General features: G+C 42.1%; 1 protein-coding gene across 5 annotated transcripts in view; it reads left to right on the forward strand.

The window, feature by feature from the left end:
• The window catches only part of KCNAB1 (potassium voltage-gated channel subfamily A regulatory beta subunit 1), a 406409-nt gene that overhangs the window by 277232 nt on the left and 104845 nt on the right, over positions 1 to 24332 (forward strand). For all 5 annotated transcript variants that reach the window (XM_063094889.1, XM_063094906.1, XM_063094896.1 and 2 more), the window contains exon 2: positions 13946 to 13989. In XM_063094889.1, coding sequence (XP_062950959.1) covers positions 13946 to 13989 — 44 coding nt within the window. The remainder of the gene's footprint in view (positions 1 to 13945; positions 13990 to 24332) is intronic.

Here is a 24332-nt window from a genome sequence, read left to right on the forward strand (position 1 = left end):
TCTTTATTGATGTATTAAACAAGTCCCAGGGAGAAGGGGGAGCAGGACGGCCAACGAGAGTGTCAGGTGTTCCTCCCCTCCACGGAAAGGGACCAAAACAACGAACAACCAACTGTGTTTTCACTGGAATGACTGAAGAGGCATGCTGTAGAGCACCAGGCGAGTAACGGGGACCAGGACAGCACCACGGAGAGCAGAGCGAGGTCCCCTGCCTCTGCCACACGACCTCCCCATGGGGACGGGCTTCAAGCAGGCAGGCTTCTCCTGATGGAGAAGAGGAGGCTGGAAAACCCCAGCCATTTCCTCCGCTGCCACAGACACCAGCCGTCCTTGCCACAAAAATCTCCCAGTCCTCAGAGGGTCCAATCCCAGTTTGGAGAGTAGCTAGGAGTTTGTGCAGCTATACAGCCTCATAGTAGAAGCCCAGATAGAGCAACCCCACGCCTTCTGACCTATGTGGCTACATACAGCACAGTGTCATCTTGAAACCAAAACCACTGCTAAAATGCATCCTGCCATGAGGGCCAGTGGAAACTGTCTCCCTCCATCCTGAGGCTTCATCTTCATTTAACCATGTTCACAGGGCACCTGCAAGACCACAACCCCTACTACCTGAAGCCTAGGCCAGACAGAACAACCAAGACCCCAGCATCTGAACCTATACCCACCTCCCCCACTTCCTGGAGAAGAGGCAGACCTGCCAAGTGGGGAAGCAGCCAATAAGCTGTGGTCCACCATATATGCATGCACCTGCCCTGCACAACCTGCTGGGATGCTGAGCCCACAGGTGCCTGGACCAGCCCAACAGTCAGTCTAGTGGTAGCTTCACCTCTCCCTGGTGGTCTTCCACAGAGCTGCTGCACCTTGCAGGCTTGCTCCAGGCTCAGTGACTGATCTGGTGCTCCTCCACAGAGCTTCCAGACCAGACCCTGCTGTACTGGTGCACAAATGCTCTCTGCCCCAAAATGGAGCAGCTCTGCCTCCCCCAGCAGGTCTCCACAGAGCTGCTGGGCCCTGCTGCACCCTTGCAGGCTAGTTCCATGTTCAGTAGCTCATCGGCAGCCCTCCACAGAGCTGCCAGGCCCTGCTGCACCAGGGCACACCTTCTCCCTGCTCAACAACAGATTAGGCAGTGGTTCCACCTCCTTGCAGCAGGCCTCCACAAAACTTCACAACCCTGTACACCCCTGTAGGCTTGCTCTAGGTTTGACCGCTGATCTGTGGCCCTCCACAGAGTTGCCAGGCTCTGCCACATGGGTGTATGTGTGCTCACTGCTTGACAGTGCATCAGATGAAGACTTTGCCTCTCCCCAGCAAGCCTCAACAGACCCTCCTAGACTTGCTGCACCAGTGTATACCTGCACCCTGCTCAACGACTGATCAGGTGGTGGCTCTCCCTCTCCCAGCAGGCCTCCACAGAGCTGCCCTATCCTGTTACACTCATGCATGCCTGCACCCCACTTGACAGCAGAACAGGCAGTGGCTCTGTCTCCCTCTGGCAGGCCTCCACAAAGCTGCCCAACTCTGCTGCACTAATGTAGGCTTGCTCCAGGCTCAACAGCTAAATGAGCAGCAGCTTCACCTCCCCCCAGCAGGCCTCACAGAGCAGCTCTGCCTTGTTGCACCACTGCACACCTCCTCCAGGTGTGACAACTAATCTGGTAGTAGCTCCACCTTTTCTGGCAGGCCTCTATAAAGCCACCTGACCCTGCTGCACCCGTGCATACTAGCTCCTAGCCAGGCAGTGCTGCAGCTCCCCTGACAGGCCTTTGCAGAGCCACTTGACTCCCTTGATCCCAGGACCAGGCTTATCTGCTTCCAGCCCAAAAACTGGTTGGGCAGTGCACTACCCACTGGGAGAGACAATCTCAGAGCTATGTACCCATGCTGGGTCTGATATACAGTTGGACAGTGACTCTGTGCCACAAAGAGACCACCAAACACCCTGTTGGCCCTCTGTACCTACACACACCTGTCCTAACAACGAGCCCAGAATCTTCGCTCCCAATAAAACAGCCCAGTGCTGGCACAAACTCTCACAGTCTAGGCCACTGAAGCATCTGCAGACATCACTGAAGAGGATTACAACCAAAGAAACTGCACAGAAACTACTCTACTGAGTCCACCCAAAACCAAAGCCAGCACAACATATCCAACAGACACCCTAGGGCCCATGTACAGAAAAAACTCTTTTCTACATAATCTACTTCACAAAATTGGGAAAGAAACTACTCCATTAGATGTGCAGATATCAATATAGGGACACGAGAAACATGAAAAAGCAAGGAAACATGATACATTTCTAGCAACAGTCACCAGAAAAAAAAAAAAAAAGAGAGAGAGAGGGACTATCACAAAATGCCTGTAAGGAAATTTCAAATTACAATCTTAAGGAAACTCAACAAGATACATGAGAACACAGACAAACAATTAAGTGAGATCTGGAAAACAATTCATAATCTGAACAAAAAATTTAACAGAGAGATTGACATAATTAAAAAGAACCAAACAGAAATCTTGGAGCTGAAGAATTTAATGAATGAAATAAAAAATGCTATTGAAAGCTTCAACAACAACTATATTAAGCATTAAGCAGAAGATAGAAGTTCTGCACTTGAAGACAGATCTTTTGAAATAGCCATGTCAGAGAAAAAAAAGAATAAGGATAGCCTGTGAGATCTATGGGACACCATTAATCAAACAAGTGTTTTAGTAATAGAAGAAGAGATAAAGACATAGAAGCCATATTTAATGAAATGATAGCTAAAACTTCCCAAGTATTGGAGGAGATGTGGACACTCAGATTCAGGAAGGTCAAAGCCAATTAGACTCAACCCAAAAAGATCCTCTCTAAGGCACATCATAATCAAACTGTCAAAAGTCAAATTCAGAGAATTCTAAAAGCTGTGAGAGAAAAGTATCAAGTTACATGTAAGATAATTCCCATTAGACTATCAGCACTTTTCTCAAAAGAAATCTTGCAGGCAAGAAGAGAATGGGAGGATATATTCAAAGTGCTGGGGTTAAAAAGAAACCTTTCAATCAAGAATGCTTTACCCAGCAAAGCTATCCTTCAGAAATGAGGGAGAAATAAAGACCGTTCCAGACAAGCAAAAGCTGAAGGAATTCATCAACACTAGACCTACCTTACAAGAAATGCTTAAGGGAGTGCTAAACTGGAAATAAAAAGATGATAATTACTATCATAAAAACAAGAAAAAGTACAAAGCTCTGCAGTAGAGATAAGTTTATAATTTAAACTTAGACTACCCCAGTGAGGTTATGGTACCATATACATCCTTCAATCCTCTAGTATGAAGACTTAAAGTCAGAAAGGTCAAAAAAACAACAGCAGCAAATATTAGTGGCTAAGAAACATACAATAGATACAAATGTAAATTAAGGCAACAAAAATACAAATTGAGGGGGATAGGGAGGGAGGACAGAGTATTTTCATGTGACCAAAGTTAAGTTGCTATCAGCTTAAAATAGTCGATCATAATTACAAGAGTCTGTATGTTAGCTCCAAGGCTAACCAAAAGAAAAAAGAAAAAAAGAAAAAGAGAAAAGAAATTACAGCAGTTATTAAATGAGAAAGAAAAAGAAAACAAAGCTTAGCACCACAGAAAACCACCAATCTACAGAAGTAAATAACAAGACAAAAAGAGAAAGGAACTAAAGATCTACAAAACAACCAGAAAGCAATTAACAAAATGGCAGGAACAAGTTCTTACATATCAATAATAACCTTGAATGTAAATGAACTGAACTCTCCAATTAAGAGATATGAAGTGGCTGAATGGATTAAAAAACAAGACCCAACAATATTCTTTCTACAAGAGACTCCCCTAACTATTAAAGCAAACAGGGAGTGAAAGCAAAGGGCTAAAAAAAGAAATTCCATGCAAATGGAAATCAAAAGTGAGTAAGAGAAGCCATACTCACAGCAGGTAAAATAGTCTTTAAATCAAAAACTGTAAAAAAGAGACAAAGAAAGTCATTATATGATAATAAGGGGATCAGTTTAACAAGAGGATATAACAATTTTAAATATATATGCACCCAACACTGGAGCATCCAGATATATAAAGCAAATATTATTAGACCTAAGGAGAGAGACTGCAGTACAGTAATGGTAGGGAACTTCAACACCCTACTTTCAACAATGAAGAGATCATCTGGACAGAAAATACACAAACATCTGACTTAAACTGCACCCTAGTCCAAATGGACCTTACAGAATTTACAAAATGTCCCATCCAACAGCTGCAGAATACACATTTTCCCAACTGTACACAGAACATTCTCCAAGATAGATCATATGTTAGGCCACAAAATAAGTCTACACAAATTTAAAAATACAGAGATCATATCAAGTATCTTTTCTACCACAATGGTATAAAACTAGAAATCAGTATGAGAAACTTCAGAAACTTTGCAAACACGTGGAAATTAAACAACATGCTCCTGAACAACCAATGGGTCAATGAAGAAATTTTAAAAGGGAAATTTAAGAATTCTTTCAGACAAGCAAGAATGGAAACACATCATACCAACCTAGAGGACACACCAAAAGTGATTCCAAGAGGAAAGTTTATAGCAATAAATGCCTACATCAAAAAAGAAAGATAAACAATCTAACAGGTACTTCAAAGAACTAGAAAAAGAACAGCAAACTAAACCCAAAATTAGCAGAAGAAATAATAATGCTCAGAGCAGAAATAAACAAATAGAAACTAAAAGCACAATTGAACAGATCAGCAAAACAAAGAGTTAGTTTTTTGAAGAGATAAACAAAATTAACAAATCTTTAGCTAGACTAAGAAAAAAAAGAGAGAAGCTTCAAATAAATAAAATCAGAAATGAAAAAGGAGACATTACAACTGGTACCACAGCAATACAAAGGATCATACAGGACTATTAGGAACAACTATATGCCAACAAATTTGATAACAGAAGAAATAGATAAATTCTTGGGCATATACATCACATACACAAACCCTAAAGACTCCACCAAAAAACTATTAGAACTGATAAATGACTTTAGTAAAGTTTCAGGATACAAAATCAACATATGATAGTCAGTAACATTTCTATATACTAATAGGGAACTATCTGAAAAAGAAATAAAGAAAACAATTCCTTTTACAATAACTACAAAAATAAAAAGGCACTTAGGAATATTAACCTAGGAGTTGAAAGACCTCTATACTGAAAACTATAGAACTTTGAAGAAAGAAATTGAAAAGGACACAAGTAAATGGAAAGATATTCCATGTTTATGGATTGGAAGAATTAATATTGTTAAAATGGCTATTCTACCCAAAGCTATCTACAGACTTAATGCAATTCCTATCAAAATACCAATGACATTTTTTATAGCAATAGAAAACAATCCTAAAATTCATATGGAACCAAAAAAGACCCTGAATAGCCAAGCAATCCTGAGAAAAATGAACAAAGCTGGAGGCATCATACTACCTGACTTGAAATTATACTACAAAGCTATAGTAACCAAAACTATATGGCACTGGCATAAAGACAGACATATAGATGAATGGAACAGAACAGAGAGACCAGGAATAAATTCATATACCTGCAGCAACTGATCTTTGACAAAGCTACCAAGAATACATATTGGGGAAAATACAGTCTCTTTGATAAATGATTCTGGGAAAACCAGATAGCTACATACAGAAGATGAGACTAGACCATATTAAAAAAATCAACTCAAAACAGATTAAAGATTTTAGCATAAAACCCAAAACTATGAAACTACTACAAGAAAATGTAGGGGAAATAATCTACAACATGGGGCTAGGAAAGGATTTTTTAAATAAGACTTCAAAAGAACAAGTAATTAAAGCAAAAATGGACAAATTGGAATACATCAAACTAAAAACCATTTGTACATCAAACAAAACTGCTAACGGAGTGAGAGACAACTTGCAGAATGCGAGAAAATATTTGCAAACTATATGTCTGACAAGGGGTTAATGTCAAATATATAAGAAACTTAAACAACTCAATAGCAAAAACCCAAATGACCCAAGTGAGAAATAGGCAAAGGATCTTAAATAGACATTTCTCAGAAGAAGCCATGTAAATGGCCAATAGGCATAGGAAAAAATGTTCAACGTCACTAATCATCAGGAAAATGCAAATCAAAACAACGAGATACCACTTCACTCTAGTTAGAATGGCTATTATCGAAAACACAAAAGAAAACAAGTGCTGGTGAGGATGTGGAGAAAAGGGAACACTTGCACCCTGTTGGTGGGAGTGTAAACTAGTACAGATATTATGCAAAACAGTATGGAGCTTCCTCAAAAAAATTAAAAATAGAACTACACATAATCCAGCAATCCCACTACACAGTATACACCCAAAGGAAATGGAATCAATATGTTGATGAGATATCTGCACTGCCATGATTATTGCAGCATTATTTATGATAGCCAAGATATGGGATCAACCTAAATGTCCAACAACAGATGAATGGATTTTAAAAAATGTGGCATATATACCCAATGGAATACTATTCAGCCATAAAAAAGAATGAAATCCTGTCATTTGTGACAACATGGATTGACATGGAGTACATTATGTTAAGTCAAGTAAGTTAGGCACAGAAAGACAAATACCACATGATCTCACTTGCATGTGGAATCAAAAGAAAAAAAGTTTGATATTATAGAGGCAAAGAGTAAATCAGTGGTTACCTGGGACTGGGGAGAGGAGGAGGAGAAGGAAAAACAGGGAGAGGTTGGCCAATGGGTGCAAAATCACAATTAGGTAGGAGTAATAAGTCCTTGTATTCTATTGAACAGTAGGGTAATTATGGTTAACAGTTGAGTTTTGCATATTACATAATAGCTAGAGGAGAGGTTTTTGAATGTTCTTGCCACAAGTGAATGGGGTGCTAGGTACACTAACAACCCTGACTTGATTATTATACACATGTATATATCAGAACACCAGATTGTACCCCATGAATATGTACAATTGCAATCGCCAATTAAAACGAACTTTTAAAATGTTTTAAAAAGTAATGAGTTCTAGGGGTGGGTCAAATACCACAATTTCCAAGTGCTATGAGTGTAAATGGGGAGTGTAAATGATTTTTTGAGATCTCTGAAGCAAATGTGACATGATAACAAAATACCTGTAATTTCTATTGGTGACAAAGTTACAGGCAATATGAATACTTCCTGGTTTCTTGCCAACGTTCATAATTGAAGTTAAAAGTTGGTGAAAATAAAGATGTGTTTTTTTCCCCATCCAAGTTCATGAATCCCTGGATTAATATGACCTTGAGATAGAAACCCTAGATTTTTCTGATTTAAGACTCTTAGTTACGAATCTCCAGCTTTTCTGATGTCTCGGATGCTTGAGACAGAAAAAGCAATAAGTAGCTTTATTCAAGTGATAAGTAGACCTGAGTGGGCATTTCCCAAGCCCCACCTCCACAGAACACCCAACTTTTTATTGTTATATCCACACAACTTGATGTCACATCTCCATTTCTCCCTGGTGATCATGGAAGCATGGTTCTAAATTCCTCAGACCCCCATTATTTCTCCAAACTGTCTTTAACATAAAAGTGCCATTATCTTCTTTGCCTCCTTTATCTGTCTTTATCCCCTGGTTCCCACTTTTCTAATGACTCTAGTAAAATCACTTACAATTGACATATAATAGATTCAGGAAGTTTGCAATGTCTAAGCACAAATCCAACTAGACTGGAATCCAACTAAGAGAATCATTAGTTGTGGGGAGTGGGTCTTACAGGCCACAGAGTCAGGCTCCTACCAGGTAGGTACCAGCACCAGAACCCACCAGATTCAGTGTCTGAGACAGCACTTTTCCTAAGAAATAAGAAAGGCAAAAAGCAACTAGCATTTATCGAACACTGAAATATGCTAGGACTGGTGCTGCATTTATACTTTCTCAGCTTAATTGTCAAAAAAAAAAAAAAAAAAGTAGTGGGCTATTATTATCTCCATTTATGACTGAGTAAAGAGATTTAAAAAGGCTTAAGCAACCCGCCCGAGGTCACACACAGCTAGTAAATATCATTTCTGCACCGTCCCCTCTCCTCGGCCGCCCAGCCTGCTTCCCACCCACAGCACAAGTCAATGGCTGCCATGGGAGTCATCAGCAATCCCCATGCTGCTGATCATAAAAGGCATTTTTCTGTTCTCCCAGTGCTCGGTCTCTCAGTGGCCTTCAACACTGCTGCCCACTCACTCTCTGTTGAAACTGTCCCATTCTTTGGCTTCTGCACAGATGCTTTCTTGGCCTCCTCCTACACCTTTGCCACTCCTCCTCCGTTTCCTTTGCCGAGGTAGCTTCCTCTCCACCCCCTGGAGTGTGGGAGCTCTCAAGCCCCATCCTTGGCCCTCTTCTCTGACTGGACACTGTCTCCTTTGGCAGCTGACCCAGCCCTTGATGCCCATTACCCTCAATACTCACAAAACCCCTCTCCCTAATCTGAGCCCTAGGCAATTAACTTTTCTGTCTCATGAGTGTTTCAATCCCCACATGCCCAAAGATGAGTCAACCCCTCTCCATTTCTCCAATGTCCTCTACTACAGTGAAATCACCCCTCTTCACCCAGCTGCCCAAGTCAGAACCTGAGAATGGCCCATTACTTCTTCTCTTTCACACTCATGTTCAATTAAACACCAAGTTCTATAGATTTCCTGCTAAGTATCTTGAATCATCCCCATTCCCTCTCTCTCTCTCTCTCTGCCAAATCTGGTTTCAAGGTTCCATCACTTCTAATCAGAATTACCTAAGTAGCCTCCTAGCTCCTCTTCTTGCCTCCCTTTAACTCATTTCCCCTGCTTAAGTTTTTCAGTAGTTTTCTATTACTCCTTTACATTGAGACCAAAATCCATAACATAATCTGTAAGGTCCTGTTTGGTCTGGCTCCTACAGCCCCCACCAGACTCATCTGGAGTCACTCTCCCCTTGACCTCTCCTCTTCCATTGCCCTGAACTTCCTTCAGTTCTTCATTACCCATACTTCTTCCAGTCTCTGAGCCTTTGCACATGCTGTTCGCTCTGCCTGGAATGCTAGTCCCTGCTCTCTTCACTAAGTTAGTTCTACTCTTCCTTTGGATCTTAGTTTAAATGTCTGTTCCCTAGAGAAGCTTTTTCCAACCACCCAGACTAGGTCAACTCCCAACATCCCAATTTTACACTTAGGGCATATTGTCCTTTTATTTAGTGTTATAATCAAATAATTAATTCACTATTTAATATCTGTCTCCCCTTCTGTGATGCAAGCTCCATGAGAGCAGCAACTATCTGCAGCTCAGCCCTTGTCACAACCTAGTCCCAGGCCTGGTACACAGTTGACATTTAGTACATCTCTTCTGAACTAATTAATTAATTATAGCAAAGTCTCTTTTTGCCATACTTCTCTAGACTTTTGTAGAGGGATACAGATCAACAGATGATTTTGTATGGCCAAAGAAAATGAATAAGAACCTAGTTGGAATTTAAACCTTTAAATCAAAGAATCTGAAAAGAATCCTATTCTACTTTGTTGCTACTTTAAAAAAAGGTAAGAATAAAACAAAATTTCATTGTGCTACTTGTCAATGTCTGTCATTAAAATGCACAGCTAACTCACTTACGTTCCTGGTTGTTTCCAAATGAATCATTATTCACTCACCGACAGTGATGAACAGCGCCCTCAATGAGAAAATGTTATTACCATTTGTAGTCACATTCATGGCTGTGAAAATGTACATTCTCAAGCAACCATCAAAACAGCCAGCTAACAAATGAACATGCTTTCCGTTCTGGATTTTTCAAGAAAGGTTAAATACACATTTAAAAAAAAAAAAAAAAAACCCAAAAAACCCCCATCGAACTCCAGATTTGACTAGTAACTTCCAGGTGAGGCGTGACACACAGCAGAGTATGATTTAGAGGAATCAGAAAGATGTTCAAATACAGTGAGATGGCAAATGATATAATTATCTGACCACATGAAAACTAGGTCAAACCCGACTTGTTTCTGCCAGCCTGACACGGCCACTGGTGCCCCTTACATATGCTTTCGGTCCATTTCTGTGTGTCAACCTTTATATGAGAGATTCATCTCTGATTTGGTTAATTTTCATCACTGTTGGTAAGTGAATAACGTCTAAGATACACACATTCAGAAGTGAGCAATTTAAAACAACACATTTGGGCTGCTAATCTCCTGCTTTCAGCATCTTTGATTTGTAAAGGAATTGTGAGCATCAGAGTGGCTTATGATACTGTGCCTCAGTAATGCTTGATTTCAGTTCTAACTACTCCATTATTGCCTTAAAAGCAAAAAGAGCCTGACGGATGCTCCATAAAACAACACTAGGAATTACATTTAATGCTGCTGCCATGGAACTAACCACGGCCCTAAAATAAGTTTGGCCACATATTCACTGAGTGGACTGTCTGCCTTCAAAATAAAGGAGAAATACAACCTTTGAATTCTCAAGAAGCAATGTCCCTTTCCAGATAATTCTTTATTGAAGATTCCAGATATAGGATTTCCAAAATTTGACTGACAAAACTAAGTGTCCCATGCCCCCATAGTGATGTCATTGGTTTCTAATATTAGCAGAAGAGCAGTGCAGGTTCATCTGAGAAAGAGGAGCTTTTATTTTGAGTTGAACAGGAGCAGATACTAAAAATGAACATGGTGAGATTTCCTTCTGGTATATCTGACACAGATAAAATAGGTAAACCTGTGCAGTGAAACTATTTGGAATCAAACAGAAAAGGAATTCAATCTAATTAATAATTTGATGTGCTTACAGAATGTACATGTAGCTTCACTCATGTGAATGCTGAGGAATTAAGAAGTAAAATAAAATTATATAAAGTTGTTTTGTTGCACAACGTTGCAGAAGATGATGAAGTATTTGTGACAATTCCACATGGGTGAGATGAAGGTCCCAGGGTATGTGTTTTAGCCTAGCATGACTGGTAAACTTGGTCATTATTTGATGTTAGAGCCACACAAGCAAGCTACTCAATAATATATTTTGGACTTGTTAGATCAAATGTGTCAAGTATTTGGGCTTCTACTATCCAGCAGAGCTTAAATGGATCAAAGTAGCTGGACAATTGCCACATCTCCACTTAGTATTGCACAGACATGGATAGAGGCAGGAGGATGCAAATATGCCATGTGGAATAAAAGCAATAGCGTTGGAATTCCAGGCCCTGAATTGGCAGTAGCTAGTTCCTTCTACTTCTTTGTCTGCAAAATGAGTGGCCCCATCATGTGTGGAGAGTGCTTTACGTGGTACAAGTCTCACCAAGAGACACACGCCTGGACACAGTAAAGGCAAGTGCTGGTAGACCCGGAGAGCTCTCATGCACAGAAAATGCCTCTTGCTTTACCAAATTCAGGCGGTCATTACAGACCAATCCCTCTCAAAAGCGAAGCTATTTAGAGAAAGAATTAAAGGAACAAAAGAGTTAAGGGAAATAAAAACACCAAGACTCAAGGTGGGGACCTATTACCACTGTACCCATATTTGTCTGCAACTGAGCTTTTTTTACATTGTAAAATCTCCTAAGGCTTTCATTTCAGAAAAGCTGCACTGGATGTTTGAACAGCAGTGGTGAGAAAACGGGCCAGGCCACATTTCGTACTTGCAAATTTGCAGTTAGTTTTTGCCGATAATTCTCAATCTTGATCTTCCAAACCCGTAGTAGAGAGATCATTATCTTCTTAAGTAGCTGTCATAAGGAGAATAGGGCAGATCTCCCCTCCTTGGGTGCTGAGACACTGCTCAGTAAGTACCCAGTGGCATTACGGTGCCATATCATGAATTTGTAAGAAGAATCTCTGGACTAGAAAGCCTTAGCCTTCGAGTTGCCTTGTTTTGCATGATTTTCTGCACCAAGTGGCTCCTCCTCATTGTTCTCAGAATCACTGAAAGATATTAAGATTACATGAAACCCCTTATCTAGATCCTTTTCTGCATGTCATCACAAAGTTGCAAATACAAGCGGCAGGTAACTCCCCTCTCCCCATGTGCTCGCATAGGTCTCCTCTGTAGGACACACCTCTCTGTACAGTAATTACATGTTTGCTTTTCTGTGTCCCTCACTGGACTCCAGGCTCCTTAAGGGTAGACAACTGTGCCTTGTTGCCCTCTGTGTCCCCATGACCTTATACATTGTCTGGAATATGATGACCTCTTAATAAATGTTTACTGATTCATCAGTACTGAATGTCTCTACCTAGAAGACTACGTTATTCACTCATATTTTACTTTATTTGCTTTTTTTGTTTGGTTTTAGTCTTTTTTTTTTCTCCCCACTATATAGTTTTTGATCTAGATTGCTATCCTTTAAAATTGGTAGACTTTTAGACTACAAAGAAAGGTCTTCTGGTTGCACATCTTACAGATTTCTGAGAAACGACTAGAAGAACAAGTTCTTATGAAAACTATTTTCATGGACCAGGTTCAGTTATTTTTCTCCTACTTGGAAGTGTAAAATATTTTTCACACTCACCTTTATGCAACAGCTTTCTTCCAGTTGGACACATCCAGTTAGTATGAGAAATGTTAGTACCATGTCTGTGAGAGGGTGAGCAGAGTCCGAAAGCACTGGAAACCATCATGCCTTGCGTTTGTTTACTGAGCAACATTTAGCATACATTATCACCTTCTGGCCCAAACACCGATGATGTCAGGCGAATTGTACAGGCATCAACATCCCATCTAACGAATGAAGAAATTGAACCCCAGGAAAAGGGAGCGATTTCCCCAAGGTCACCCAGCTAGTTCTGACGATGGGTCAGAAATTCAGGTCTTTCAATTCTTTGCATTGTGATGCAGTTTTGACTACACTGTGAAATTAAATGTGTTGCTTGGTTGGCATTTTATAGACAACAATAATTAGCAGAAAAAAGAAATATGCAAAAATGATAGTACTAACTGCTAACTGTAAAGAAGCCAAAACTGATGACAAACAGCAGGAGACCTGGAGAATTTGAGCCGTGCAGCTGGTTGAAAAGTTTTATGTGCATTGTTTTGTTTGGGGTGAAAGCGGAGAGAGGAATTGTATTCTTACAAGGGTGTGTGTCAGAGAATAAAGGATGCCCTTTTCCACCTCACCTCATGGCTTTGGGCTCCTACACTAATTCTGGGCTTCCTCTCTCTGAGAATTTGGTTTCTACTGACAGCTATTAGTCAGAAGATAGAAAAATGGGTGCTTCTGGATCTCCACAGATTTACAGGCAAATGAATACTCCTACTTCTATCTCTACTTAGAAAGCAGAAATATTTCTTTTCCTTGATAAATTTTTGGGGATGAAAACAAAGAATACTGAGGAAGAAAAGAAAATTCATTTTTAAAAGACTATCTGACCTTCCTATGGTAATTTTATGTAGACTTACATAAAAAATAATGTAATATAGTTAAGATAACCTAGATGTTAGTTTTGTATTTGTTCTTTAAATAATCCCTATTCATTAGAAACAATATTCTGTTTTGGAAATTATCTTGTTAGTCGACAGGTCAAAAATATTTACGAGGGTCTTTGTGTGTCAGCTCTGTTGGGAATCATGAATGAATGGTTGGGGACTAAGGTCAAGTTTCTTGCTCTCAAGGAACTCACATTCTAGGAGAGAGAAAGTGAATGCGTAAATGAATTAATAAAGAAGATAATTTGGGACTGAAAAGCTGCGCTTCGTGGGGGACATTTTGTTCTTGTGCTGAGCCTGAGCAGATTTTGAATCTCCTCATGCCCAAATGGTGAGGAAAGAGAGACTCCCCATGACCACCAGCCTCATCTGTGGCTCTGCCTCAACCACTGCTCTTGTCAGGGACAATGCCACCAAGATGAGATCAGTACTACAGTTCATGTGTACAGTGTCACCTGAGGAAACCATGACCATGTGTTGCTTTATTTTTATTCTAGGAACCTTGGAAAATCAGGACTCAGAGTTTCTTGCTTGGGTCTTGGTAAGTACTCGGGGTGTCAGGGGGCGGGCTGGAAGGTGGGAGCCCGGGGAGGATGTTGGGAGTGACTGCGGTGCAGGTGGGGATCAGTCTCAGGTGAGGAGACTTGTGGCCAGCATTGCCCCACTTCTCCTTCTGTGACTTTCCCTGCCCAGCACAACCCTGTCCTGCTCAGGGCCCAAGGATCCATTGTGTTCATGGTGCCTTACGAGGGCTCATTGGGCAGAAATCAGCCTGTCACTAAAGCACACCTTAGAGGAAAGGATTCGTGCATCACTCCTGCTCAGCAACTGTGCAGGAACACATGGCATGCTTGTATATACTCACCTCACCTCTTCCTCCGTTCACCCAGATTTTCTCTATCCATCTTTATTTACCCTTTGCTTAATTTCCTCACTTATTTTTGTGTATTGTTATATATTTTATGTACTTTAGTTTGCCTTAGATACTTGGGGGCAAGGTGAGATACATACACATGCACAGATATATACTTGTAAATAAAAATTGTTATTCCTCCCAGAAAATGTAAATATTTAAAGAGGACTAAGTAGAGCTGGCAATTCTGACAGCCTAGGGATAAATCTGAAATGGCGAAATCTGAGTGTGAGACTTGGGGAAGCTTTCAGATACCCCCCAGACACTGAAAAGAAAGCCTTTGAAGCCATCAGAACTCTTCCTGGAACCTGAGAGAATCTAGACCAGAATGGTAGCTGAGGAAGTAGTGAGAAGTGGTCAGATTATGGCTATGTTTTGAAGGTAGAACCTGGAAGATTTTCTGTTGGATTCTATGTGGGATAAGAGAGAAAAAAGAAAAGTCAGAGATAACTGTAAATTATTTTGCCTGAGCAACAGAAAGGATGGAATTACTAGTACAAGAGATGTGGAAGAATGAGGCGGTAGGGATTTAGGGAGGAGGGGTATTAGGAGATTGATTTTGGACCTATTAAATTTCAGATACCTATTTGGCACCTGAGAAAAGTTGTCAAATAAGCAAATGGATATATGAATCTAGAGTTTAAAAGAGAGAACTGGGCTAGATATATAAACTTGGGAGTTATCAAAGTGTAGATGCTGGCTAAGCCATGATGCCAGATGAAAACACTAAGGGGAGTGAGTATCGATAGCAAAGAAAACACAGGCATGTGGTCTGAGACCAGGGAAATCCAACATTAAGAAATTGAGGAACTGAGGGAGAGCCAGTAAAGACAACTGAAAATAAGCAGCCAGTCCAGTAGGAAGAGAATCAAAGGGGAATGGAGTTCTGGAATCCAAGTAAAGAAAACATTTCAAGGCAGATGGAGTGGCTGATCTTATCAAGTGCAGCTCACCCATTAAGCAAGATGAGGGCCAAGAGTTTACCACTGGATTTAGCAACATGGAGGTCATTAATGACTTGGAAAAAGTCAGTTGTAGTGGAGCAGTAGGGGCTAAAGCATAACTGGAATGTGCTCAAGGGATAATGGATAGAGAATAGCTGACGGCTACTCTTTTGATGACATTTGCTGTAAAGAGAAGTGGAGAAATGGAGTGGCACTGGGTGGGCAAATGTGGTCAGAGAGGTTGCTTTTACACATGGGATAAACGACAGCATATTTATACACTATTGGGGAAACCCTTTTGAGAAGAAAAAAATGCTTCAGGAGAAGGAGAGAGCAGGATATCTGGAATGATTTCTGTAGGACACAAGGAGCACACAAGAAGAGGGAACATGAAAGAAGGCAGAATCCATGGGGTTGAAGCTTGTGGGGACTGACAGGCGGCGGCGGTGGTGGAGGTATCCTGTTGAAGTTCTCTTCTATTGCTTCTATATTCCCAGTGGAAATCAGAAGCAAGGTCATCAGCTGTTAGGATAAGAAGGAGGTGTAGGAAGTTTGAGGAGAGAGGACGTCTAGGAGAGCCAAAGAGTGAATTGGCCAGGAGCAGGCATCACGGTGGCCAGACAGCATTAAGGACCTGCCTGAGAGTAGTACTAATGAAATTGAAGTGAGACCATCTCCATGGGTGTTTTTCCTCCAGCCAGGTTCAGCTGTGCAAGTTCAGGGGGATTTTTTATAAGATGAGAAGGGAGAGAAGCTGAGGGTTTATTTGAGGTGGTTATTGTAAGGGTGGAACTTGGAATTTAACTGAGAAGGAGAAAAAATGAGGACCAGAGCCAGGAAAATGAGCCAGAAGCTAAAATGAGGAAACTGAGGGACAATGAAAAGTGGGTAGGATCATTGAACTGTACATCCTAGAAGGACCGAAGAATTGTTGGAGTGAGGACGTTAGAGACAGTAAGCTGGAAGAATGGAAAGTGGTGGTTGGAAAGGGACTGTTTGCAATTGAGGTCTAGGAGGGGTTCAGTCACTGGTAGTGACAAACTCTGAGGTGGGTCCACTGGGAGAGAACGGCCTAGGTTGTGTCGAACACAGAGGAGTGGAGGAGAGGAAGTCAAGAACCCGAGAGATAAAGGTGCAGGGAAGGACGTCTTTGGGGTCATTAAAATCTCTAAAAAAGTATGACAAAACTAATATTGGAGGGAATGACCGTGAGACAGGAGCTAAAGTTTTCACAGAGTGGGAGAGGGTGGGTAAGGGACTGCAACGTGTGGGGCACGTGGTGTGCGAGTCAAAGCTTGTATGTGGGGGAGGGAAACTTCAAAGATACTGGAAGCCATTGATGTCTGAGTTTTTCTGGTTCTTCCTAATGATCTGACTTGGGAGGTGAAAGTGGTCTTTGTTCACTGTAAGTCTAAGGTAATGTGACATTTGCTTAATTTATGGCTCTGATCTTGTTATTTCTTACTTGTATTTGAAAGACCCTGGTGATTTATTATCAGAGATAGTCTGATCTTTGTTTTTTGAGAATGTGCTTTATGGTAAATTAGTATTCATTATTTACTATTGAAAGAAACTACCTATAAATATAAATTTATAAACATAGTTACAAATCATTGACCAATTATCTCCGAGTTGGGATCTGGTTGAAAATGGTTTAGGCAATAAGCGCATAGGAAACTCTATCAGAAGCTCTTAAATCTATGACAAATTCAGGTGCCCATGACTCGCTGCATGCAAATGAGTCTCCAGAGAACAGACTGCAGTTTTTATTAACACTCAATGTGTGAGAGCTGCAGGCGTTTTAGTGAACTTTGAAACAAGCTTGATTCGGGAGCAGCAAGTCCTGACTTGAGCCTCAAGTTTTTCTGAGCGCCCGAACACTTGTGATAAGACCCTGCGTGAAAAATAGGAGGAAACAAGGAAGTTCACGGGGTTGACTGGTTCCATTCAAAACAGGCAACAAAGCTTGACAGCCTGAACAAGCACTCTTTGAGAACTTTCTGAACTGCCGCTGTAAGCCAGAGAGGACAAAAAAATTCATAGAAAGGAATAACACAGCAGCCTTAGGTAACGTGTCACACTCTGCAGACCTCAGCTGTCGAATCCAGGTGGAGCTGGGTTTACTGCTGGAGGTCTGAAATGTCAGCTCAGTCATGGTCCACATTCAAATGAGGCTTTGGAAATTAAGCATTAAAACTTCCAGGCAATAAAAGATTACAGAGGTCTTTTATTGACGTACTCTAAAGGTCATGGTTAAAGCTAATAATTCTGACTTCTCTGCCAAGCTTCCTTTTGATAAACTAAGAGCATGTGTAAGTAGGAGAAGAAAGGTGAAATAACTTGAGGATGAACTGTTGAGACATCTGAAGGAACACAGGAGAGAAATGGAAAAAAAAAAATTAAGCGGCCACTCCCATCTGTGGCTTGCCATGGCTAACCTTGATAGCCCACTGCTATCAAGACCTGAAGTCAAAGAAACTAATGGGAAAAGAGTAAACCCACCAGAGTGTGACCTAAAATCATCCCAGCCTATTAGAAGGTGGAATTGTCTTATGAGAGAGGAAGAATTAGAATTTATGTATTCATTCATTCATTCATTCATTCTTAAACAAACATTTATGAAGCCAGGCATTGTTCTGGTTACAGAGGCTACTAAGTTGAAGACAGCATGGATCTTGCCCTCCAATCGCTCACAGTGCTGTGGAAGTTAGGCATACAAAAACAATCTGACGATATATTTGACAGATGCCATATGGAGAGGACAGGATGAACCAAGCCTGCGGAAGGTCTCTTAGGGGATTCAGGATAGCTTCACCGGGGAGGTGCCGCTTGACTTGAGACAAGTGGAAACTGGAGTCAAAGTATTCAAGACAGAGGGAGCAACACAGGCAGTGCTGGGAGGGGACCCTGTGGTGGGGAGGCTCTTGGGGAAACTCGTCATGTGTATGGAATATTGTGAGTGCAAAGTGTTGGGGGACAGCAGGAAATGGGCCTGGAAGGAAAAATAGGCCTGATCATGAGAGCCCTTATTTGTCTTGCTAAGGTATTTGGCTCTTATCCTCCAGGTCTCTGGCGTTCTTCCAAGTCTAAGGTCCCAAGGTCTCAGGAACTGCTCGGGGGCTGAGGGAAAGCCAGGACTCCACCTCTCTTCACCCTCCTCCTTCCATCTGCCATGGCTTCCTTCAAAGCACCTCCACTTTTTCTTCATTTTTTTTTAAGTATCCTTTATTGTTTAAAACAGTTTTAAGTTCACAGCAAAAGTGATAAGAAAGTACAAAGGTATCCCATATACCACGTGGCCCCACACATGCACAGCCTCCCCATTGTCAACACCCCCCTCCAGAGTAGTACATTTGTTAGAATTGATGAAACTACGTTGACATATTATCACCCAAAGACCATAGTGTACATTTCAGTTCACTCTTGATGGACGTCCTATGGATTTTGACAAATGTATGATATGGATTTTGGCAAATGGTATATCCACCATTATAGTATCGTACAGAATCGTTTTGCTGCCCTAAAAATCTTCTGTGCTCTGCCTATTCATCCTTCTCTCTCCACTAACCCCTGGAAACCACTGGTCTTTTTACTGTCTCCATAGTTTTGCCTTTTATAGATGTCATATAGTTGGACTCATATAGTATGTAGTCTTTTCAGACTGGCTTCTTTGACTTGGTAATATGTTTTTAAGTTTTCTCTATGTCCTTTCAAAACTTGATAGCTCATTTCTTATTGGTGCTTTATATTAGCTTTGGGGAAAAAAGAAAAAAAGAAAGCATCCATTGCCAAAAAAAATTTTTAAGAATAAAACCTTGATCTGGCTTATGAAGAACCATTGAAAACTTGGATCAGGAGTAGGACACGATCAAATATGTTAGAATTGTTTCTGGCAGCAATACAAAGGCTAGATTAAAAGGGGAAGGTTGAGACTGGAGCAGGAAAATTAATTATGAGTTGATGATGAGGCAGTGGTATGAAAAATGTAGAGGAAGGAGGTGATTATTTAGGAGGAAGAATAACCAGGATTGGTGAACTTGGGATGGATGCAGAATGAGAGATCTTCCCAAGTGGAAGAAGATGCTCAGGCTCCTGGAGTGAGCATGGGGGTGGCTGAGCTGAAATCTCAGACAGAAGAGATGCAGGCAGAAGCTGTGAGAGCAGACAGAAGAAGCAGAAGTGGTGACCAGACAGCCTGTGACCTCCCAACTTCAGATATCTGAAGGGCAAGGGGAGCACAGCAGGGACCTCTAAGTTGGAAATACAGTAACTCCTAATGATGATGAAGCCATGGTTGTCATTGAGGTCATCTGGAAATATAGAGGACCGAGATATTGGGACAGGTTTAGGACATCTGTCCCATGGAGTGTGTTAAACTGTATGCTCCCTAAGAACAGGGACTGCCTATTTTATTCTATGCCCTTGCTGTACCTTTAGCAGATCGCAGTATCTGGCAAGTGGTAGGTGCCCCAAAATATTTGTTGAGTAAATGACTGGATAGGTGGATCAATTGCTAAGGAATGGCAAAAAGTCCACTGGGTAATAGAATCCAGCCAAAGTCAGAAATCATTAATTGCTTAGGTCCAGCCAGCCCAGTTCTTTGGCTTTCTACAGCAGCATATCAATTAAGAAATGGACTGGGGCAAGGAGGGGACATAGAGAGAGGCCCAGCACCAGAGATCATCCTAAAAGAGGGTCAGGGACCAGGAAGTCTACTGAATATACAGTGACATGAGCTGGGTTGGGGCCCAGAGCTGTCTTGGGAGGGCTCTCACACCTGCTCTTAGAAAGAGGCAGCTGCCTACACTCTGAGTTGCTCCAAAAAGTCTCACATTAGGAGCAGGAGGCTGGTCTGATTCATCCTGCTGGAGTTGGAACACCACAGTGGGAAGCTCTCATATGGGTGCTTAAAAGAGGCTGACTTTACCTTGCACCCAGATGGACATGCTTCCTGGCAGGTAAGGTGCCTGCAAAAAAAAAGGCATGTCATGGTTAATTTTATGTGTCAACTTGACTGGGCCATGAGGTGCCCAGATATTTGGTCAAACATTATTCTGGGTGTGACCATAAGGGTGTTTTGGGATGAGATTAACATTTGAACCTGTAGACTGAGTAAAGCAGATTGCCCTTCCTAATGTGGGTAGCCTTATCCCATCAGTTGAAGGCCTGAACAGAACAAAAAGGTTGACCCTTCCATGAATAAGAGGGAATTCCTTCTGCCTGACCACTTTGAGCTGGGACATTGGTCTTTTCTGGCCTTCAGCCTCGAATTGAAACCTCAACTCTTCTTGTATCTTGAGCCTGCCAGCTTTCAGACTATAACCATGCCATCAGCTCCCCTGTGTCTCCAGTTTGCCAGCCACAGACCTTGAGATTTCTCAGCCTCCATAATCATGTGAGCCAGTACCTTGTAATAAATCTCTGTCTGTTTGCCTGTCTCTCTCTTTCTCTTTCTCTCTATATATACACACACACATGCACACACATACACACCCATACACATCCTATTGGTTCTGTTTCTCTGGAGAACCCTGATGAATCCTAACAAGGCATTTTGCTGATTTTTTAAAAAACATCACACAGGTGTATGTGGCAATCCAAACAGCAGGTATTCATAAGAAGTGATGTAGGATATAGGAAGATACAGGCAGCACAAAGGCAGCATATGTCAGCTGAGCACATATTGAACCTAGTGTAAAATTCCATCATCCCATATAGAGTTTTCCCATGCTGTTTATCGGTCAGGAAGGCAGTTTATGCAGCCCTGCCAGATAGGTCTGGCATCTAAGCAGTGAAGAAGAGAAAGAAGGCCCCGTGGCTTGGGGGCAGTTTCACACCATGCTCAAGCCTATAATTACTAGGCAGTGACAACTGACTCCACCATCATGTTCTGTATTCTTTCAGTCGGTCCTCCCATGCTTCATCCTTGGAGGAATAAAGCCATGCACTAAAATATTTAACACCTTGGAGAATCTGCACTGAGTCCTTCAAGAGGTGTTTCTTCAAAACTCTGGCTTCAAAAACTACCAGTGGTACTTTTAAAAATGCAGGTAACCTGCTCCCACCCAGAACATTTGAATAAAGAGCTACACTGACTATTCTGAGAGCATCAGGGTTGGAACCCGTTGTCTGAACCAGATGGAGAAAGATGGAGAAATGTGTGAACTGGTATCTGGTGAGCCGGGTGCCAGAAGCCAAGATTCTTATCTACTTGGTGGCTGCTGCCCACAGATCTAGCACTGGAAGCTGGCCTGAGGCATTTCCACCTGAACTGGAGCCTCCAAAGAGGAGAATCTGCCCTGCCCAGGGCTGGCCTCAGGTTTTCTGTGGAGCCAAAGCCCTGGGGAGGCTCCAGGGACAGGCAGGTTGAGCTGACCTCCCCTGCCAACCAGCTACTACTGTCTAGGCCCCAGTCATGCCTTATGCCCCTCCCTAACCAATGGAACTTTCTAGAGCAAAAGCAGTGACTCTTAAGAATAAGCTGTGTGGGCTTCTTTTTGATGCGTTGCATATGTGCAGAATATACTCCAGGCTCGTCTCCCTCTGCCTTAGAGATGCTCTCACTGCACTAAATATTTTGACACTAGGAGAACATGACACTAAATATTTAACATGGATGGTTTTATTTTTATGACACCCTTCGTGATTCCCGTTCTTGTTGCTAAGACCGATGTAAACTAGCCATCTCACCTATAACAACGTAAGAACAATAATAAATATTTACGAAGTGCCTCCAAGACACTTGAGAAATGATTTTTTCCTTTCTCAAAGAGTTTACCAATGTTTCTGCATAACACAGAGTGAACTACCTTAAGACCAAAATACCCACAGAATTTAAATAGTGCATGAATATTAAACATACAAGAGAGCTTTAGGTTTGTCACTCTTGCTGGAAAGTCTAACTTGAAAAAATGCCAGGGTGCATACACATTAAAAATGAGCAGGCATTTGTATTTTTACAAAATTGTTCAAAAATATTTCTTCCTAATTTCCTCCTTTTATGGATAAAATTCTTAAGAGTTACTGATAACTTGGTTGTCTCTGAGTTACCAGTGGCTGCTGGCCATATGCCAATGCCTGTGAGAGTCTGTGAGGAAAGAAGATACAGCTGGATGAGAGAGTGGCAACCTGATGTCCCACACGTTGTCAGAGTTGGGGCTTAGTGCAGAACCTGAAGAGACAGAACAGAAGGGTGGGCACAGAGGGGTTTATTCAACACCCCATGCCTGCCTTCCCCCATCTCCCTTGACAGAGCCACAAGGGACGAGTAGCCCCCATTCACTAACCCGTGATTCAAAACTGAGACAGATGGTGGCAAAGCCATCAGGGGGTGGGGAGGAGCTCCTTCCCGGGACCCATGTGGGCAATTTGCTGGAACTGACAGCAATTTACAAACATGGTCTTACTAAAGCACTTAGTCATGAGAGAGAGAACTCATCCTGGCAGTCACCAGCTCCTCTTCGGGCTAGGAACACAGAGTTGGGAAGAGGAGATGTGTCTTGTCCAAGGCCAGTGGCAGAGACAGCAGATTCCCCATTTCCCAACCCTCAGCCCTCCACCAGCAGCTCCATTGCCTCACCCATCTCCAGCCTCCCGGTGCACACAGCCGCTGCCATCACCTATGTCTCTCCACATCCTGAACGGCTGGACTGGATGCTTAGAGCCCCTTCCAGGGCTAACAGTTGGTGGTGTGGACAATGGTCAGATTCAGCATGACTCTGGGTTGGCAGCTGGTACAAATACCTTTATTCTACTCTCAAATTAGAAAATGTTAGAGCCTGAATGAGTCCTGGCATCTCTCTCCAGTGTTAGGGTGGACAGTGACTGACCAAAGCTCAGTGAACTACCACAGACAGAGTGGGAGCCAGCATCCATGTCTCCCGAGCCACCATCAGGTGTTCTTTCCGATGAGACATCTCAAAGTAAGAATGCAAGCGGGCACAGACGTTTTGTTTTCTGTGCAGATACCTCAAACAAAGCTCCTCATACTTGTCTTCCCCTCCTTTGCATGCTGCCCTAAGGACTTCAGGAGGTCCCCCCAGCTCCTGTACCCGAAGACATAACCTGACTAAGGCACATCTTGCATACATAGAAGGGTACTACAAAAAGGTTCATGGAAAATTCTTATTGTCTTTTAATTCTATTTTTCCGTGAACTTTTTGAAGTGCCCTCATACAAGTCTGTTCATATTGTTTACCCACTGTTTGCCCTGTACACACTACATTTATATAAAAATTATTTTCCTAAACCCTATGCAGCATAAAGACCCAAAGGAAAGTTTCATAATTTCAATCAATAATGCAACTGAGCTCCTCTAACAAAAACTGAGGAAATCACGTGGGGCGCTGTTCTCCTGCAGGGGCACTGCGCCTCTGGTCTGCTCAGGTGAAGAGAGTGCAGGGAGCAGGCAGCCTCCTCTGGAAAGGCAGAGTGATGGCTGAAGGATGGCTGCTGTGGGTCAACACATCAAGGGGAAGTGTGTGGACATTCATGTGTATGCTTTTGGTCTGCAGCTGGATGAAGTTAGAAATAAAGTCCCAGTTCTTTTTAGGTCTATTGAGTATGAATTAATCAGAAACTTTCCAGAGTAAGCGAAAAGAAAATGCAGCTCAAAGCAAAGCAAAAACACCAACTTAAGCAAAAACAGAAATTTCTAAGTTCACACAGCAAAATGTCTAACGGCTCACAGGACAGTGGATCCATATGGATGGATCCAGGGATCAGACTATGAGTTTTGCAAGCTTGTTGGTTCCATTCTTGGGCTGCCCTTGGAGTGGCGAGATGGCTGCAGTGGCCCCAAGCCTCACATCCCATTGGCTGTGGCTGGCTTATGTACTCTTCCCTGCACCCATCAATGAAGGACTTCACTCAATCAGGAAGCACCTCGAGCTGGGGAAGGTTTCAATCCGCCCAAACTGCATACTGGGAGTAGGGAAAGGGTGGGTTCTCAAAGGAAATTTTAAAGGACTCTTATACAAAGAGGGAGAATAGTGGCTGACTGTAATAAACAGATGACTACCAAGAAGA

This window comes from Cynocephalus volans, chromosome 1 (assembly GCF_027409185.1).
Source record: "Cynocephalus volans isolate mCynVol1 chromosome 1, mCynVol1.pri, whole genome shotgun sequence".
Classification (NCBI taxonomy): domain Eukaryota; kingdom Metazoa; phylum Chordata; class Mammalia; order Dermoptera; family Cynocephalidae; genus Cynocephalus; species Cynocephalus volans.